Raw genomic sequence first — 21,020 nt, forward strand, 5'->3', positions numbered from 1 at the left:
GCATGCGCGAGAACTGAACTGAAGTAGTGTAAGGAGATCGCAAAGTAAAATGAAATTGAGCGGAAGTGCGTAGGAGGGCGCAGCCAGGCTAACAAATGTGGGGGGGTTATGTCTGACTGTGACACTATATTCTCACTGTTATCGCAACTTTTTAAGCCTCTAACAACACATACAATGTTCATTTGAATGCACGTTTTAGATACACTGTAATAACTTTTGATTTGACTTCATGTCTCAGGTAAAAGACGCCTTTTTGACATAGGACTTTTAAGTTGAAAACACTCTTATTTTAGAAGGTGCGCTCCAGGTCGAAGAGCTTCCGGTTTACAATTACATCACGACAAAAGTCTGTTGTGGCTGGTTTCATTTGTTGGAGGCAATCTGTGTTTCGGCTGCTGAGCGTAACAAAAAAAAATCAACATGCCTCGAGTTTATATCGGCAGGTTGAGTTATCATGTCCGTGAAAAAGATATCCAGAGGTTTTTCGGTGGTTATGGGAAGCTACTGGAGGTGGATCTGAAAAACGGGTGAGTTCATTCATCTGCACGCGACACGAGGGAGGTAACGGTAGAACCAGCGTGGAGACTGTGATGTTACATAAATATATAATTCTAATTTTCTGGTTGGGTTTCAGCTGCAACTATTAGGTTAATATTAAGTTTAAGGTCCAAACGTTGAGTTGTTGCATATAACAGGGGCGCTAAACTGAAGGGCTAACGTTACTTGATGTAACGTTAACCGATATGAGTTTGTTTATTTGTAGTCGTTGATTATGCAATCTAGCACAATAGGGTGACTGCAAATAAACAAACCAACATTCGTTTTGGCTGTAAATGTTTTGTCGTAGAAGTATGCGGCTGGTGGCAGTCTCGCCACGTTTACACGCTTCAAGCGCCTCCATTTTCTCGGCCTAGAAACAGAAGTGAAATGAGCGCCATAATAGATGCAGGCATGAAACGGTCCGCTGTGTTTGGGGTTTCTCATTATCACCGCCTGTGAAATTCTCACTCGCATTGTGCAGTAAAGTAGGTTCTTGCACTGAATTTGTATGCCAACTTTATTTATATTGCGCTTTTTACAATAACAGCTTCACAGTGATAACATGAAAATACATGTCTATATTTACATGTATTAGTTAATGCATGTAATGTACATGTATTACTATTAGTAAATTAATGGCCGGATTTGACAAATTAGGTTTAGGCCTAGATTAAGTCAGGATTAAGCCTTAGTTCAATTAGGGCTTTTAAAAATGTGCCTTTAAAAAAACATTACTACTGTGCATCTTGAGACAAAACCATAGCACTGACACATATTAAAGGGTTAGTTCACCCAAAAATGAAAATTAAGTCATTAATTACTCACCCCCATGCTGTACCAACCCCGTAAGACCTTCGTTCATCTTTGGAACACAAATGAAGATATTTTTGATTAAATTTGAGAGCTGTATAACTACCACATTGGCTCCTAAGGGACTGCCTCTTGACGGCCCAGAAAGTCAATGAAGAAAATGTTTAAATATCCCAAGTGACTACCGTGGCTCAACTATATGTTTATCAAGCGACGTGAATACTTTTTGTGCGAAAAAACAAACAAAAATAACGAGTTTATTCGACTATTTCTTTTCTTCCTTGTAGGCCAGAACGAGAATTCCTTAGATTTCCACGACGCATGCGCGAGATTTGCGATCTGCTCACACCAGCTTACGCCACTTCAGATCGCAAATCTCGCGCATGCGTCGTGGAAATCTATAAGGAAGTCTCGTTCTGGCCTACAAGGAAGAACAGAAATAGTCGAATAAACTCGTTATTTTTGTTTGTTTTTTCGCACAAAAAGTATTCGCGTCGCTTGATAAACATATAGTTGAGCCACGGTAGTCACTTGGGATATTTAAACATTTTCTTCATTGACTTTCTGGGCCGTCAAGAGGCAGTCCCTTAGGAGCCAATGTGGTAGTTATACAGCTCTCAAATTTAATCAAAAATATCTTTATTTGTGTTCCGAAGACGAACGAAGGTCTTACGGGGTTGGTACAGCATGGGGGTGAGTAATTAATGACTTAATTTTCATTTTTGGGTGAACTAACCCTTTAAGATATGCCAGTACAAGTTATTTTCAGTTAAAACAGCTCAAACATGCATTTTATCGGGCGACTAACTTAATCTTTCTGTGAATACATGGGTTAAATGTATTAGACTTGTTCAAGATGGGGATTACTTTCCATTGGGTTCAACAGCATTCAGAAGGGCTTTTCACACTTGAAATGGTTAACCCTGGGTCATTGTAAACCCTGGGTTATTGTAAACCCTGGGTTAACAATGCTGCTTCATTGTTCACACTGCTCGTAATTTACCCAGGGTCAACAATTAATCTTGGGTATTCATTAGCTGGCGTTTCACTCTATGCATTCCTAAACCCTGGGATAATGTCATTTTCTGCATATTTGTGGTGTGATGATTGGATGAACACTACGTAAACGCATTGGCTAATAACAGATGTGTATGTTGAGCGCTTCATAACAATGGCCAGAGCTGTTGAAAAAGTTGCGACACTCCCCTAGACCGCCACAGGAACTTTGGAATGGGGAAGTAACGCGTGTCGTAGAGCAGCCAATTGTTCCAAACAGTGATAGTTTCAACATTGAACCCCATTCATTTTCACTGTTTCCGAAGTGCGTTCGCTGGTAAATTAATGAAATTACTGCGTTTTTGTTTTTTACTTTAACACTCATTAGCCGACCTCTCGTGAACCTAGCCCGTAGTTATATTTTTAGTCAAAGTTATATTTAGTTATATTCTGATTGGTTCAGGTGGCATACTGGGAGGTTGGAGCCAGGAGCACAGAAAAAATCGTGCTATGAAGCGGTTTAAAAATTGCGATTTTATTACGATTTCCATTTATTGCACGGCCCTAATTTTCACCCACAGGACTGCTGCATACTGGATGTTTTTCCCTTTTCACACCATTCTGTGCAAACCCTAGAAATGATTGTGCGTGAAAATCCCAGTAACTGAGCCGATTGTGAAATACTCAGACCAGCCCGTCTGGCACCAACCATGCCACGCTCAAAATTGCTTAAATTGCCTTTCTTTCCCATTCTGACGTTCAGTTTGGAGTTCAGAAGATTGTCTTGACCAGGACCACACCCTTAAATGCATTGAAGCAACTGCCATGTGATTGGTTGATTTATATAATTGCATTGAGAAATATACTTACACAATATATATATATATATATATATATATATATATATATGATCCCAATAATACCTCTAATTTTAAAAAATAACAGATGGGTGGCACGTTTCTGTCCATGCGGGGGCACAGGGCGCTTGCGGTCGAGTGCAGAATGAATGGGAGTCTATGGGGTTTCACCCCCAGAAATCCATTTTTCTCAGGATGTAATCTTTTGTCAAGTAATTTGAAAGTTGCATTTAAAAGGGAGGGCTAAGATAATACACTCAGCTGAAAATTGCATTTTTAAGTTCACTTATCTGTTCTAAAAATCCATTCAAAAATGTGATGACGTCACACAATAGCAGAATGCTAGCGTGTTCCGGCCACCAACAGCCTAACCTGTAAGAAATCAAAAAGGCATAAGTACTCGTTCATTCGACTTTTGGCCTATAATCTATATTGAACTTGCGGTATCAACAATAAAATCTATGTTGATTCAACGACAAGCAGGAGAAAGAGACACATTTAGCCGTTAAGCTCCATAGACTCCCATTCATTCTCCACTCTCCCGTGATCACCTCCAGTGGAATTCTTATGGAACTGCAACCAAGATGACGCACAATGGGGCTAACAGGAAGTGCCAAGGCTCTCCATAGATGTGCTCTGATAAATGTAAAATGTAAACGCATGTTACAGCGATCTCTGTTGGCTTTGTCAGGCAGTTCTGGAATGTCACATGATTATTGCACTTCTTCGTCTGTTCCACAGTAGTTTAATGTAGTTTTAAACACAGCACATCAGAGTATTCAGCGCTCATAAAGATTACAGAGACGCATTTGGGTATAAATTCAATAAATATTATTCTTGTCTATAGCAATATGATGTAAACCTACGATAATCTTTTAATATTTCTCCAAATTTGCACATTGTTGTTGAGCTAAAAGCCCTGAGGGACGTTGTTTTGTCAAGCGCTGTCATGACACCACAGGAGTTTTTTTCTGATTGAGAACGGCTGACGCTCATAATTCATGTTAAACGAATCGACTCATTTTTTTAATTGCATAACTCCTGACACAAATTAAGACATAACTGTCACTATACGTTTCTCAGAATACAATAGAGGATTATATTCTGAGAATACAGAATACAAAATAAGAGAATACAGAATTCCCCCCCACCCCCAAGTACTCCACATCGACTCTAGGGGTTGCCGTTTGACAAAAAAAAACAAAAAAACGGGATTCCTGCATAGTGCCCCTTTTAAAGTTCATAACAAAACTTTTCACAACAGGTTCTACTACAAAGTTTATAATAAATGGACTTTTCAGACTATAAAGCTAAGAATGAGTGAATGAGGCACGTGACTGGCTGTCGCTAGTCGATTGCACTTTGTCTTTAGCCCTATTCGCACAGGATTAGTATTATCTGGTGACCTGTAGTAATTTGTAATATTTGCAGAGTTTGTCTGTGATCTTAATCCCGTGCGAATTGGCCATGTCTGTAATTTGTAAAGTAAAAATTCCCCCGCAAATTACCTACTTTATTTCGCCGAACACCGAGATCCTGTGATAATATTAGTCCCGTGCGAATCGACATCTCTGTGATTTGGCCGGATCGTATATCATTTTTTCAAGGTTTTTGTTTCATCTGCGCCTTTTTATCCATCTTTCGCGAAGAATAGAGGCTGAGTTGGAGTTTTTTTTTTATAGTATTGTGGGTGCGGGGTCATATCGCTAGTACAACTATACAATTTGCAGAAAGAGAAAGCTGAAAACCATCAGAAGAGCAAAAAACAAAAAGAACGATTAGATGGCGATGAATCATGACTTGTTTAGCAGCTTACGGTAAGGACAATTCTTCTGTTTATTATGTACAGCTAGACATAATAATGACAAGACATTTCAAAGCTTATAGCCTAATGACATCATATCCGGTAGATAAGTCAGTAAATTCGAGTAAAATCACAGGCTTCGCTTATCCGGTGCGAATGTGACGCACGAAATAATACTAATCCCGTGTGCGAATAGGGCTTTTTCACACTGCACGTTTGTCAAGATAATGCGGGGTGAAGCAGTGCTATTCATTACCCCATGTAAAAACCAGTGCTAACCCAGTTTCTAAATTATAATTGTAAGACTCCTTTACCCCTGGCTTAAAAGCAGAGTTTAGAACAATAACTCTGGGTTGTGAAAAGCCATAGGTTTAACCACTGTAACCTACGTTGCTTTTTAGCCTAATCAGATCTGTCTTCATAGGTATGGCTTTGTTGAGTTTGAAGACACCCGTGATGCAGATGATGCCGTCTACGAGCTGAACGGTAAAGAGCTGTGTGGAGAGCGGGTCATGGTGGAGCACGCCAGAGGTCCTCGCCGAGACCGCGACAGCTACGGAGGCGACGGCGGCGGAGGAGGTGGACGAGGTGGCGGCGGGGGTTATTATGGTGGCGGCAGTGGTGGAGGAGGAGGAGGAGGAGGAGGAGGACGCAGCAGTAAGTACAGTAACACAAGTTGTGTCTTATTGCAGAGAGTACCTGGTTTTAAATGTCTGGAAACCAGATGCTTCTAAGAGGATTTTAAGTGTTAGCATTAAAGGAGAACTCTGGCGCGAAATGAACCTTTGGTCTAATTACACATTGTTACCTAGTCAACCGTTATCTGAGATTTGTTTTCATGATTGCCAAATGTAAATAGTTGTATGTATTAAAACAGTTTAGCTTATAACGCTAGTATATGGGGCATAGAGTAATGACAAATAAAAATCGCTTGTTATTACCACTAACAAGGCTCAAAATAGCCCCACACAAACACGGTAGCATAATAAGAGTCCCTACATTCAAACCGAAGCCTTGAGAACTTTGTCAGTGTCCATACAGTTTAATTAAAAGATATTTTATACACAGTCAACTTTGCGAATACAGGAAGAAGCCATCTTTGAAAAAATAGTCTCTACCAGTCGATCTACGAACGCCAATCCAAGTGCACTGAACTGTGCAGAATCTCATATGGTCCGTGAACACAAACACGAACCATTTTCTTCTCTTCAATATGTACATGTAACCTTATTCACATCTCACCAGCGCACTTGGATCGGCTTTTGTATATTGACTGGTAGAGACTATTTTTCTAAGATGGCTTCTTCCTGTATTCGCGAAGTTGACTGATTTGTATAAAATATCTTCTTATTAAACTGTATGGACACTGACAAAGTTATCAATGCTTCGGTTTGAATGTAGGGACCCATATTATGCTACCGTGTTACTGTGGGGCTATTTTGAGCCTTGTTAGTGTTAATAACAAGCGATTTTTATTTGTCTTTACTCTATGCCCCATATACTAGCGTTATATGCTAAACTGTTTATAGAGATAAAACTATTTACATTCGGCAATCATGAAAACAAATCTCAGATAACGGTTGACTAGGTAACAATGTGTAAATAGACTAAAGGTTCATTTTGCGCCGGAGTTCACCTTTAAGCAAGAATATATCAGGTAACTTGCTACCCAGTTTTATACTGCTTGCATGTGATTATTTTCCTTCTTGAAGTTAATTTAATTAGCAATTATTAATTTCTGTATTAGCATTTATATTGAACATCATCCTGTCGATATTAACTTTTGCTGCTGAAAATGCTATTATTAAGCTAAGATGTTTTCTTTCCCCTCGTTTCTTTACATTTTTAGTTGGGGGCTGGGCTATACAGCTAAAAAAAAATTCCTCACATTTTCACATCCTGCCCAGTGTTGATCTAAAAACAATGTAGAGCAATGTTTCATCATTGAAGGCCATGAAAACAAGTATAGTGAATGTAACTATCTAGACTATGCTATATGAGCAAAAAAAAGGTAAAGTCACATTACATTCTATTGTAATATTACAATTAAAAGTGTTTTAAAGCAGAAGTTAGAATCACTAAATTAAAAATTAAACTAAATAAAAACAAAGCACAGACCAAATGTTAACTGTTAATTATTACACGGCTCTGTGGAATACTTGATTCTGATTGGTCAATAATGCCATCCAGCAGTGAGTTATTCACAGAGAACACGAACACAGCCTCGTCCGGGTCACTGAAATCGGCAGCGCTATACGCTCTCTTGGAATGGCTTCTCTTCGTGGAAGTTTTGCGTTTGGTCAGCTAATAAAGTATTGTTTGGTGAGCTAATGAAGTATTAACTCACTCGAATAAATATTTTGATGCGATTTGCTGTGGTATGACTATACCGTATCTCTTAAATGTTCGTCTAGTTTGAGCTTTTCTTGCTGCAACTGCCCTCCGTGGAAGATTTGCGTTTAAAGGCCTAATAAAATATTTCAACTCAGACCAATATTTTAAGTGTTATTAATTAAGTTTAATTATGAGTTTGTTTGTTTTGTTTTTTTTAGTTTTTTGTGTTTTGTTTTACCATGGTGTCGAGTATTGTGTAGTCTTGGTGGTATCGACTACTGTTTGTGGTATCTTGACATCCCTAGTCATAGTTAGTCTGTGGTGGCCCTCACTGAAGTCTGGTGAACAGCGGCGACTCCGCAGACCGTCTGACGGGGCAAGCAGTGTTCAACTATACACATGTTAACTATATACTACAAGATATTTTGAAACCTTTGATATAAAACATGTCTCGGACAAATATGTGATTTACTTTCCCCGCAGCAGCTCGCTTGGTGTCCTTTTTACTACTGTATATCAATATTAACCTCATCCTATATCGTTTATAAAAAAAACATATTAATATATAGTACAAACTTGAAATACCACCCAGCCCTAATGTTTAGTAAAGAAACCCAAACCAGCTTCACACAGCTTTCTGGATTCCTTATGTTCTCATTATGATGTTGTTGTAATGTTGATGAAATGTCATCTGTGAACATTAAGCCTTTAGCCCTTTTACATCAGGGCAAGTCATTGCCAGTACTTTCTCAAAGACTGTACTTTGATTGAATTATTCAAATTAGGGGTGTAACAATATACCGTCTCACAATATATCGCAATACGAAAATGCAACCTTTATCGTGGATAGTGACTATATATTATGAATAGTTCACCCAAAAATAAAAATTACTGCGTGAGAAATTAAAGCTTTCAGAGTTTTAGTGTCAGTACTACATTAAACTACTATATATAATGTATAATAATGCTATACGGGGATATGTGGGTCCTGATAATGCCAAATTTCTTCTGTTGGCAGTAAAAGTGCCTTACTTTTTTTATAAATTGTCTAGCCAGTGAAAGAGTGCAACCATATTCATCTTAAATAGGCACCAAGTTTAAGCCTATTAATTTACACACCCAAATACCAAATGTAGTATTGCAATATCGTATCGTGACATGATGGTATCATTAGGCATCAAGTTCAAGCCTATTAATTTACACACCCAAATACCAAACGTAATATTGCAATATCGTATTGTGATGTGTATCGAATCGTGACATGACGGTATCATTACACCCCTAGTTCAGACTTGTTATATGAAACCTGTTGCACTATTTTGTTAGTGGGTGTTTTACACCAGTGCTTCTCAAGCCTTATCTTGAGTTGCCCCCCCCCAAACACACACACACACACGCACAGCATGTTTCGCATGCCCCCCTCCCCGTACACGCCCAGTTCAAGCCTAGTGGGCTGTACTAAGGAGCTGGAAACTGGTGTGTTTGGTCAGGGATGCATCCTAAATGTGCTGTGGGACAGGCTTGAGAGGCACTGCTTTATAGACTATGTGCACAACCGTAGTTTCGAACTTCCGCTTTTGTCAGAAGTTGGCGTATCAGTTTCCGGTCTACGACTGGTCACCAGCATCCACTAATAAACAAACAAGATGAGTGCTGCTGTTGTACGAAAAAAAAGAGTTCTTAAACACATCTAAGTTTCTCAGAACTGTAGTGGATCTAACGTCCGTTTCACACCCGTTTGCAGTGTGTGTTGCGGTCCAGGATCGTGCTGTAAGTGCGTTCACATATTGAAGCGTTTTACACAGTAAATAACTGATCCGCCGCTGTACAACAAACACATACTTAATATTTTTATTTAAAGTCCAGAAGTTATGTTGCAACTTATTTTTAAAAACAAAAAGTTGTGTCAGCATTGCGATTCTTTGTATGCACGTTTAAACACAATCTAAACAATGTAAGTTAGGGCTATTACTCCATGCATTACAAGTTGCTCAGTCAAATATTTCCTATATTAAAATCGCAAATAATTTAAATTAAAACTTGAAATTGACAAAAGCAGCCGACTTGCCTTTTCTTTTGCATCTTAATTTTAAAACAATAGATCTTGCATGTCACAAAACTTATTTTTCCACCTCCACGATCGAGATTCGAGACGAGTTCATTCTGTCGCCTGGTTGAAGTAAATTGTAGTTTTCCTTGATTAAATGTGCATTTATGGTGAGATTACTTCATTTTATTTAATTAAACGCATTTATGGTGAAATTACTACATTTTCAGGTCAATCTTTATCATTTTGACCATCAGCGTTTGCAGCACAGCAGAAATAGATTCGGTGTGGAAACGATCGCTGTGCTGCTGTTATATGTACCACACCAGTGAAAAGTGAAAGCCCTAACCTGTTTACATGGTGCGTTAGGAGACTGGCACTTGCTCTGCTTCAAGTCGCTAACAGCCATTTGAGCTTCTACTGCTTCCTGATAAACACCAACCTTCGTGAGCAGTGGCTGCACAAAATAGACATTTTGATCGACGCGCAAAAAATAATAAAAATATTAAGTATGTGTTTGTTGTACAGCCGCGGATTAGTTATTCACTGTGCAAACGCTTCATAATATGTGACCGCACTAACAGCACGATCCTGCACCGCAACACTGCAAACGGGTGTGAAACGGACGTTAGATCCACTACAGTTCTGAGAAACTTAGATGTGTTTAAGAACTCTTTTTTTTCGTACAACAGCAGCACTCATCTTGTTTGTTTATTAGTGGATGCGGGTGACCAGTCGTAGACCGGAAACTGATACGCCAACTTCTGACAAAAGCGGAAGTTCGAAACTACAGTTGTGCACATAGCCCATACAATGGTGTTTTTTCCCCATATACCATTTATTCTTTCTTCTTGCCTTTTAAGCTTCTAGCCCAGTGGGAAGTAACCATCAACGTCCATGTTAAAGTTTAATTTGATTTCCACAATAACAAAGTCCTTGATGTTTCAATTTGAAAGAGTCCAGTGGGGGCTGAGGCTGAGTCCAAGTGTCGTTGTGGCTAAGATGACTACCTGACCGGTTTGGCCTTGGCCTCTTCACCTTACAATGTGTGTGTGACCTTTGCCCCTTGATGCTTTGGCTGACCTAACCGGAAGCCAAGATGACAGCAGCCTTTTGCCAATAGACCAGGGGTGATGGTGAGGAATGCCATTAGTTATTGCTATGTTGTCCATATGGAAAGCCTCTAGCCAAATGTACTAGAAATACCTAAAATGGAGACATTGTATGGGCAAGATGTTCATGCGAGGCCTTGTGAGCCTAAATATTACACATTTAAATGTAATGCTGCCTATCAAAATATCAGTTTTGCCCTGAACGACCTGGGAACGATTGTCTTGTTGTCAGTCTTATCAGTTTCTCTCTTATCCACATAGTAAAGCCTTTTCTGGGAGGCAACAAACTTCTCTTGAGTCTGAACAGGTTGGCAATAAGCAACAGAGGGCAAATAAGACTTGTATCCTCTCGTAGGTTCTAATGTTTATTCAGTAGCGTCCATCTTTCCTTGTTTTCTCTGTCATAACAGGATTTCTTTTTGTCCTCTCCCCTGTTCTTCTGAAGGTGGTTACAGCAGCAGGAGCCGCACCGGTAGGGACAAGTATGGTCCTCCTGTTCGCACCGAGCACCGGCTCATTGTGGAGAATCTCTCCAGCCGCTGCAGTTGGCAAGACCTTAAGGTAACGCTAGTGATGTACACGCATTAATGTGGACCGCATTCCTGTTTGCATTTTTTCCAATTCTCACACCATTGCATACAAAGGGATCAACACTTAATGGCAACCAGTTTTTGAAATAACTTCATAATCAATCAAAACCCCGGAATGTTCACCATAACAGAGCGAATTGCATCCTGTGTCTTGTTTCCCATTTCTGTGGTCGTTTCAGTTTTCGATTTCTTTAACCTGCAATGTGAAACTCGGCGCTTGACGCCTACGTCACAGCTCTCAGCCCGCCCTCTGTTCGTTGATTGGCCGGCTGTTTTCAGACCGGTGGGAAACTGAAAGATAGGCTGCTATCTCAGACGTAGGAAGTCTGACGTAGTCAGGCTAATGTCAATTGGCATTGCATTATAAATATATATTATCCTTATGAAATACCCGACATCAATTGAAGAAACCAGATAAAATCTGTTCTGTCGCATGGTGTTTAATTTAGTTAATTTTTAATCCGTTAAAATGTCTGTGTGCATTTTATTTTGTCTTTGTCCATATTAGGGATTTCCCTAGAATGTCACAAGTTTTATTATTCCTGTGAGTCATTTGTGAAGCTTCTGTGCAAGGGTGCCCTCCGATGTCGAGTATGAATTAAACGAAAGTTGCATGTGAGAGTTAAAGCTCCAAGATGGTGACCTCACCCTATTTTAGTTAAAAAAAATCAAGCAGCAACCTTCCAGACTCTGCAATTCATCGAGTTATTCCCATAGACCCCCATGTAAAAAAAAAAAAAAGTACAGCCTGATGTATCTGATACAAAGTGGTTTTGTTTTATATACCTAATTTTGCCTTTTATGACAACTCATCCGTTTAAATTATATTCAGCCTTAAAGGTCTGCATAATTAAGGGGGTGGCCGCTTGATTGACAGGTGGATTGCCGTTAATCTTACTTCTAGTCTTTTGTCTGTTCTCTGTTAGTGGCTCGTCATCACCGCTAATCTGCCTCGCTGCACATTTTCGTTTATCCGGGAGTGACGCGCTGCCAAGGTGGCGACACTGGCTCCGCCCAATTTGGGCTTCAAACATGAACTCTTCAGAAACACTACGTTCTTTTTTTTTTTTAGTTTATGGGCAGAATAGAAAAAAAAATTTCCTCTCTAATAGGGATGGGAATTGTCGATCCGATTCTTTAACAATTCTCTTATCGATTCCTGATACCACTGTGTGGGAAAAAGTAGTCATATGATTTTTGGAGGGAAAAAACAAGTGGTTTATTTGTTTTAAACCTTACACTTGACTAAGCAAACTGTACTGTTTATGTAATTTATGTAATAAATGGAACCTTATTGAAAAGTGTTACAATTAGTTATTCACCGATTATAAGTCCCGTGAGTTCAGTGTTGGAAGATCAGTTCAGTTGTTTTAACCATTCATTAAAACGAGTCGGTTCAAATGAGTCATGAGTTCGCGAATTCAAAGTGTCATCATCGGACGTGTGCGCGTTGTGATTATCCCGGCGGTTGGGACATCCCACAAGATGTGTGTCATCACAGAAAACATTTCATCACTGGATCATTTTTTTTCCGTTTATTTGAAGTGTGGTTTATGTCAGCTGAATGTTCGGAACGCTTTTCAGAGAAGATAAGGCAACGTAGGCCTATTTTAGCACAATTCACAGCCAGCGGTAATTCAGGAAAAACAGTTCTCCGAATGCTCCACATGAAACTTTAGTCTCCTGACCTTACCATCGTGTCGATTATTTTGATTAATATGTGCGAGGGAGAGAGAAAGAGCAAGACGGTGCTTAGTTTTGAGACGGTGAAGCCTGAGAGAGGGTGCACGACTGGGGCTCTCTCTCTCCCTGCTCGTTCAGTTTAACATGCACACTGTCACAAGCGCAGTGGTTCATCACTACAGAGAGAGACAATTTTACTCACCGATCAAATAAGGCTTTGGCGGTACAAAAATTCTCTTGGGACAGTTGTGAAAAAATACAAAAGGGACAGTTGTGAGTTCACGGTCTGTAGCCTACATACTATGGTTGACTCGGAGCACGAGCATCGATAAGAGGACTCGTTAATGTCGGGCATACAATATTGATGGATTGTAAAACTTAGAACTGGTTCTTGAGTGGAACCGGTTTTCGATTCCCATCCCTACTCTCTAATGATATACATAGCTTGTGATTGCAAAGCACATACTCGACTATGTTGTGCACAGAGGTGAAGGTTGTGTTGCCTTTGTAGGACTTCATGCGCCAGGCAGGTGAGGTGACCTATGCAGACGCACACAAGGAGCGCGCTAACGAGGGAGTCATCGAGTTTCGCTCCATCTCCGACATGCAGAGAGCGCTGGACAAACTGGATGGAACCGACATCAACGGCAGGAAGATTCGTCTGGTTGAAGACAAGCCGCGACGTCGGCGCTCGTACTCTGGGAGCCGCTCTCGGTGAGCGCTTATTTATTTTTAACAAATTAATTTTAACCACCAATTATTTGATTTTAATAATTAAGACACTTTAAAGCTTTGCTTGGATTGGGGAATCATCTTGCTGTGTACCTGGGATGTAACGATCCCCTCCCTCATCTAACGATACTATGTTTAACTCACGATACCATAGGGCTGTCAGACGATTAATCGCGATTAATCGAATCCAAAATAAAAGTTTGTGTTTACATAATACATGTGGGTGCACTGTGTATAATTATTTTATAGATATAAATATACACACATGCATGTATATTTAAGAAAAAAAAAATATTTATATATAATATCTATATGCAGTATATACAAGCGTGTGTGTATGTATATAGAGATGTGTATATATATATAATAATTATAGATAGTGCACCCACATATATTATGTAAACACAAACTTTTATTTTGGATGTGATTAATCATTTGATAGCCCTACGATACCATATTGTGATCCAAGACACATGATAAAAGATTAACAAAAAATGTACTGTTGAATTTAAAATGCTAAATGTTGTGGGTGTAAATGAATAGGCTTGGTCTTTGTGCTGGAAACCCAAAGGACATGACAATAGAGACATCAGAAGAATAATATTCATGATTCTGAAGCTGAAAATAGGATTATTTTAGAATAATATGCTTGGCCTCCTTCACTGACTAGATATAGTTAAAATATTGTAGGTGACTTTTACTGGTAACTTTGGCATTTGGCATTATTAGGACCCACAGATATTCCCCCATTGCAATATTATACATTTATATTCAACTTATTTGAATACAGTTTTAAAATTACAGTTTTAATATTTAAATACAGTAGTTTAATGTAGTAATGTGATTTTTTTTTTTTTTTTTTTTGGTCCATGATGCATATTGTTGCATTTTTGTATATGGACACGATATATTGTTACTAGTAGGGGTGTCCATGGTTAACCGATTAACCGTTTAAAATTCCATAACCGAGTGAAACCTTTTTGCTCGGTTAAGCGTCAATACATATTTGCACAAAACTTTTGCGTTTTTTTTTCTTCTGATTGTCGATAAAAAAAATATTGCGAAATGACAGCGTTTCTATTAACGGTGTTATGCGACTAAAACAATTTTTTTCCTTTCGCGATAAGCCATTCCAAAAATGATGGCACCGGACGTTGGTATATCACAGCCACCGCACTATTTGTGTGAGGAGACGTGGTGTGTCATCCAAGCATTAATGGCAGGGAAAGTCACAGAGTTTCTGTGTTTGTCCCTCATTTCTGCTCTGCGGTCTTGATTGTGGCGGTTTTGTCCAGTAGGCTATTCCTTGTATCTTTTATGAATTTTAAAAAAGAACTCTGCCTCGTATTATGTCCAAACGGTCTACTTTTGTGTTCATTCGTTTCCCCTTATTTAATCCGTTGTCCTAATTGCAAAATGAAAAATGAACGGTTGTTGCATTTTGTAAATAGCAAAGTTGAACACCAAAATGTTCATTTGAACTGTAGGCTTACACACCAAATGCTGCGCAAAAATATATAGGCTATATATAGGCTACATATCGACGAATTTGCCCCTTAAACATTTAAAATATTTGACAAATTAATATGAAAAAAAAGATTTTACTGGTTTTCTGAGACCAAATTAGAACCTGGAAATGATATTTTCCCCCGCAATGCTAAATGAGAAGAGCCGTAACCGTGCACAGCCGCAGAAATGGGATTTATAAGGGATTTATATGTCTCTGATAATAAAATAATATAAAATAACGAGGCATTAATTATTTATTAATAAACTATTGTTTTCTAAATCATTTTCGGCTAAAAACAATTCTCCATCTCCGGATGCACATTTAGAGAGAAATTAATTAGCTACAATTACATAGTCAGAAGATATTAGCCTTCGATTAGAATTTGTTCGTTTTAAATTGGACATTTAAAGCTTTAGCCTACAAAGGATATAACCCCTGTAGACTAAAGCTTTACATGTCCAATTTAAAACGAACAAATCCGAATGCGGTGGCTGTTTCAGTTCTCGCGCTTCAGTTCGCGGAGATCATGAAGCGCGCCTGAATGTTAAAGAACAACGTTTTCTTGTTATTGTGAGTTTACGCAAATAAATGTATTTGCGAATAATGCATTATTATTTTCTGTATGACCAGAAATGAAAGAGTATTTTAAGTTGTTTGTTTCCACTGAAAGAACTGCAAGTGTTCACATGGGCGTCTCGCAGCCATCAATGCGCGCTTCACACACACTGGATATGCGTCAAAAATATTGTGTTTATTTGTGCTTTGTTCCTTTTTTTGGATAAAGGCGTCTTCTACATAATATGCAGCCTAATAAAATGTTACAATAATGATGATTATTATTATTATTTGCGGACACGGAGTTAATGTGCTTATTTTCAATTGGCAATTTCATTTTGAAGGGTGATGGAAACGCACCTACTTTAACTGCTCTGTACTTACCACTGCGTTTTATTTCTATAAATTAATTTCGTTTCAAATGGGGTGCAACCAGTTATTAAAAAGGTGTTAAAAATTAACTCTGTATCTCTAGGTTGCGGCGCGCACATGATTAACCGAGTATTAACCGGTAAGGGCCTCGGTTAACGGTTAATGAAAAACTTGAAAACGTGCAGCCCTAGTTACTAGTGTTGTCACGATACCAAAATTATTGTTTCGATACCAAGTCAAGAATCGCGATTTCGATACTTTTCCTGAAAAGGAAAGTGTTTCTTACAGGGCGTTTCACATGCACCTCCTTTGCGTAGGTCTGTGCTATTTAAATGCTGTAATAACCGAATATAAATAAATCACTGACAAACATGCTCATGCTCTAATTATAATCATATAGCCTATAGATAATTTTAGCTGATGCTTTGTATGCTTTATTTTAGCAGCTTGCAAATTATGTATGCTATCTATGAAAGTTGTGGTGAAAGTTGTACAGCTAATATGAAATAAATAAAACATCTCCAGTAAATAGCAAATCAGTTATTTATTTCGCTATTAAATAAGAGATCTAGCACTAAAATCTGTTGTTGTTTTTTTAATCAAGCGGAGCGCTCTTTTTCGCTGCTATCAGTTGCATGGGTTTTTGCGGCTTGTGCACCATCTTCATTCGGATGCGCGCTTCATTCTATCACCGTTACAGAGACTATTGTGTACAGGCCGGATGGTTTTGCTAAGAACTTGCAAAGTATAACTATCAGACCGGTCCTCGCGGCCTCGATACACTACCGGCCCACCGGGAAAAGTCCCGACTCTCCGGACAGCCACTCCGTTACTGACCGCCGGCCACAGTATCGCTTTTGCACGGACGTCCGTTTGTAATGTTCCCCATAAATCAGAAAGTGTCTCTAAATGAGACATTCAGTAATGTAAGCATTGTGATGTCACAGTAGAATAGGCCCTGCCCACATTGTCCCTATTAGCATAGCTCCACCCCTGAATGAGCTGCACACTGTCCGCCATGTTTAAGTCCTCACCAGAGCATTCAAGTACATTTATGGTCAAGAGCAGTGAGTGATCATCTGTTTCTCTTTTGTTTGATTCACATTAACCCCCTGAGCCCGACGGCGTCGTCGACGATGCCACACGTCACCTCCGATAAATGTTTACATAACTCGATGACAGATTTATCGATTTTCTTACCGTTTTTTCCAGCAGAAAGCTAACGAGCTAGCCATCACGGGGGTGTCTTTCGGGTCTTTCTAGCCTTTACAGAAGGTTTTCTATCCAGCCTGGAACTTGTGCTTCCTTTCAGAGGTTTTCAGCAATAAATCCAAACGCTTTATGTCAAACTTTGATAATCTTGAAGCCCATAATTCATAAATATTCGGTCATTTTTGCCGCTAGCTTGATGCTAGCGGACATCCTGGATATCACGTGATGTTTTCACGTGATGGTTTTTGACCAATTACAGGCTGATCCGTTGTAAACATTGGTGTGCGTCATTACGCATGAACCAAGCGCTGATATAGTGTAGAGAGATAGAGAGACTCACGGAGACGCGCGATTCACAGAGAAACACAGCGAAATGGACGTAAATAAAGCGCTGGTCTATTTTGGTGCATTGCAGGATGAAGGATTTTCAGGAGAACAGAGCTTTTTGACAGATGAGGAACTAGATTACCAGGATAGACCCAGCTGAAGTGCCATTTATTTATTTACTTTAAAAAAGTATTATAGTAGTATAAATGTATTATAAAAGAATAAAAAGAACATAATAAATAAAAGAATAAATAAAATAGAAATGCAAAACCTGTGATGTGGCCCTCTGTGTGATTGCTGATAGGAACTGTTTTGAGGCTTGGCACCAGTGAATTTGAGGCCCAGTGAGGCCCCAAACGCCTGGACTTCTTTTGGAAAAATGTCAATATTTTTTGTTCTGTACAAGTTATAATGTTTATTCCTGTGCTCCAGGACTCCAAAGACAAGAACAAACTATTTTCCAGAGGAAAATTGCTTAGCTTTTATTTATTTGTGTGTGATTTCAATAAATAATTGAGTGATTCCATTTCCGATTTATTTTTTCATTTGTCTTTATGGTCCCATAACTTATTTTACATTCAGGTGACATCAATGTAACACAAATATGCTGAAAGTTCAATTTGTCCTGAAAAAAAAGAGGTGTGTCAATTGTCTGTGCACCAAAGGGTTGATATTTTACAAGCTTTTTTAGTAAATGACACCAGACGGAAAATTTATTGTAAAAATACCCTTAGGTCTCAGAGGGTTAACACAGGTCTAATATACACACAGGTTTAATACGACGACTTCCTTTTTTTTTAATGTTTTTTTTTCTCTCCTATCTTATATTCACTGGACAAACAGTCCTGCCTCATACTGAATGCTGCTAAGATAAGAGCTGCAGTATTTACACTTACAGTTGACTCTGCATATAATGTTGGGATAGGAATATGTTAACAAACTATACTTTTCTTTTTCCCCCAGGTCTCGTAGTCGGCGTCGTTCTCGTAGTAGGAGTCGGCGTAGCAGCCGTTCTCGGAGCAACTCAAGATCTCGCTCAAGGTAGGAATAAATAATAAAAATTTATTTGAATGTGAATGTTTGTTTTTCCTTTCCCTTCAGCCTCTGATTGTCTTTTGTAGGTCTCGCTCTCGCCGACGCCGCTCCCGTTCCAGGTCCCGCTCCAAGTCAGGACACAAGTCTCGCTCCAAGTCTCCGCCGAGCAAATCTCGCTCGCGCAACCGTAAATCTCGTTCTCGGTCCCACACACACAAATCTCGCAGTCGGTCAACCAGTCGCAAGTCTCGCTCCCGCTCAGACGACCGCAAGTCCCGGTCTAAGAGCACTTCTAAAGTGAAGTCAGATCGCGGGCGGTCCCAGGAGAGGTCCGTCAGCAAGAAGTCCCGGAGCAGATCTGCTTCTCCTGTGGAGAATGGCGATGGGGGGCGTCCCAAGTCCAAGTCTGCTTCCCGCTCTCCAACACCTCAGGCTGGGAAGTCTCCAGACAGGCATTCACGCTCCCGCTCAAAGTCTGGCTCGCGCTCCAAATCCCGATCCCGCTCCAGATCCAAGTCCCAAGACTAGTTTTAAGTGCTGTCTAAATTTGTTTTGGGGTTTTTTCTTCCCCTCCCACCTCTTTAGGAGTCCAGTTGTCCAGGATAGTTTTCTAATGGTAATGATGGGATCCAGGTCCAAGTTATTGCTTTAGTATTAACTTGCCCATCTTCAACAGAGTGAATCATAGCTTCGATATTTTATATATGTACCAATGGCATGAGAATCATTGATTTAATGTAGTGTGCTGCATGTCAATCCTTTTATAAACTATGATCCTCTGTGCTGTGGCTGGGAAAGGCGTCTCTCTGCAGTGAAACGACTGGCCACTGCGTCCTGTGGCTTAGGAAATTCTAACTGTTATCTGAGTAATCAAGGTTTCATTTTCTTCATTTAATTAATTGAAAACTGTCTGATTTTGTTTTATTAAAATTTACAATCTATTTCACTGTTGGTGTTTTTTTTTAATGCCGTTTTTACCAAAACTCATTGTGAAGAGATATATTTTTATCTTTTCATTGGCAGATAAAAGCAGCACTTGAGGCTCCGTTCACACCAAAGATAACGTAATGCTAAATTTTTTCAGATGATGAAATTAACAGCCAATCAGAATCCAGCATCCAGAACTGAAGTCTTTTTTTTTAATGCTTTATCTTCAGCTTTTCAGTTTACAAAAAGAAAAACAAGTACACTAAAAATAGAATAAAAAATAAAAGTAAAAAGAAACCCCCCTCCCTCCCTCCCCAAAAAGGTGCTCCAATATTCTACAGTAGAAATGTAATGTAACAACAGTGTCATCAAGGTCAGTCACATTCTAATATCACATTATCCACAAGATCTAGATAGGGTTGCCAGATTTTAATAAAAGTATTGTATCCCTTTCTAAGGTTATGTTATTTTTTCTAATGGCACACATCTATTCATTTCTAAATACCACCTAGTTATAGATAGAGGGGAATCAGACTTCCATGTGACAGCAATGCATTTTCTAGCCGCTGCTAGAGCTATCTCTAGAAAATGTTTCTGAAACCTGTTTTTAATATTTTATCAATTTTCATGAAGTTTCCCAGCAGACAAAACTCTGGGTCAAGCAGTAATGAAATGTGTGTAATCTTAAGTCAATCCAGAAATCTCTTACTTTTACACAGGACCAAGTACAGTGTAGGAAGGTGCCCACCTCTATTATACAGCGGAAGCATGCATCGGATAGCTCAGGTTTAAACTTATGAATCTTTTTCGGAGTTAAATATAACTGATGGAGGAAATTATAGTGGATAAGTCTATACCGTGCATTAATAGTGGCAGATAAACTGCCTTTACACAATTCTGACCAAATTTGTTCAATTGTGGTATTTAAGTCTGATTCCCACTTCCCCTTATATCTATACAAATCAGGTTTAGGACATTCCGATATCAGCAAAGAGTACATTTTGGAAATGAGCTTACATTGTCCACTTTCTTGCATCAATTTCTCTATTTCCGTGAGCTTGGGCAGAGTCATGCTGTCGTTCAGATTGCTCCTCAAAAAGGATCGCAACCGAAGGTAACAAAAAAAAAGTATTGCTGGGCAGGTTATATTTCCTCCGTAATTGTTCAAATGACATGAAAAGTCCATCCTCATAACAATCCTCCAAAGTATGGATTCCACTGTGACGCCATGTCTCCAGGATCTTGTTATTTACAGTCATCTGGATAAGCTCGTTTTGTTTTAAAGGTGACTTTGGCGACAGTTTTATCTCCTTGCCGATGGTCTTATGTACATCATACCAAAGTTTAACAAGGTGTAACAGAATTGGATTATCAGTTTTCCTTAGAACTGAAGTCTTTAAAGCAAAAGATGACACAACAGGGTCACAGGACTAAGTTGTCGTCACATCCAGAGGTAGGTCCTTCATCAGATCTAGATCAGACAGTCTGCAGTAAACCTTGGGAGAGACTAATATTAGCATAGAAACCATTCTTCTTATGATGTAACGAGTACATCAGGATTTAAGGGAAGTGTTCTC

At 39.2% G+C, this 21,020-nt stretch overlaps 1 protein-coding gene across 1 annotated transcript; it reads left to right on the forward strand.

Moving 5' to 3' along the window:
• Positions 1 to 320: 320 nt before the first annotated feature.
• srsf6a (serine and arginine rich splicing factor 6a) lies at positions 321 to 19,457 on the forward strand. Its single transcript, XM_039671509.2, has 6 exons — positions 321 to 527; positions 5,432 to 5,664; positions 10,946 to 11,061; positions 13,285 to 13,487; positions 18,445 to 18,522; positions 18,603 to 19,457. The coding sequence occupies exons 1-6, from the start codon at positions 421 to 423 to the stop codon at positions 19,042 to 19,044; spliced, it is 1,179 nt and encodes a 392-aa protein (XP_039527443.2). The 5' UTR covers positions 321 to 420; the 3' UTR covers positions 19,045 to 19,457.
• The last annotated feature ends 1,563 nt before the right edge of the window (positions 19,458 to 21,020 follow it).

The sequence above is a fragment of the Pimephales promelas genome, chromosome 20 (assembly GCF_988280905.1).
Source record: "Pimephales promelas chromosome 20, fPimPro1.hap1.1, whole genome shotgun sequence".
NCBI classification, from domain to species: domain Eukaryota; kingdom Metazoa; phylum Chordata; class Actinopteri; order Cypriniformes; family Leuciscidae; genus Pimephales; species Pimephales promelas.

Coding starts and splice junctions, on each gene's coding strand:
- srsf6a (XM_039671509.2), top strand. CDS start 421: ATGCCTCGAGTTTATATCGGCAGGTTGAGTTATCATGTCCGTGAAAAA. Junction 528..5,431: donor GAGGTGGATCTGAAAAACGG/GTGAGTTCATTC, acceptor CTGTCTTCATAG/GTATGGCTTTGTTGAGTTTG. Junction 5,665..10,945: donor AGGAGGAGGAGGACGCAGCA/GTAAGTACAGTA, acceptor GTTCTTCTGAAG/GTGGTTACAGCAGCAGGAGC.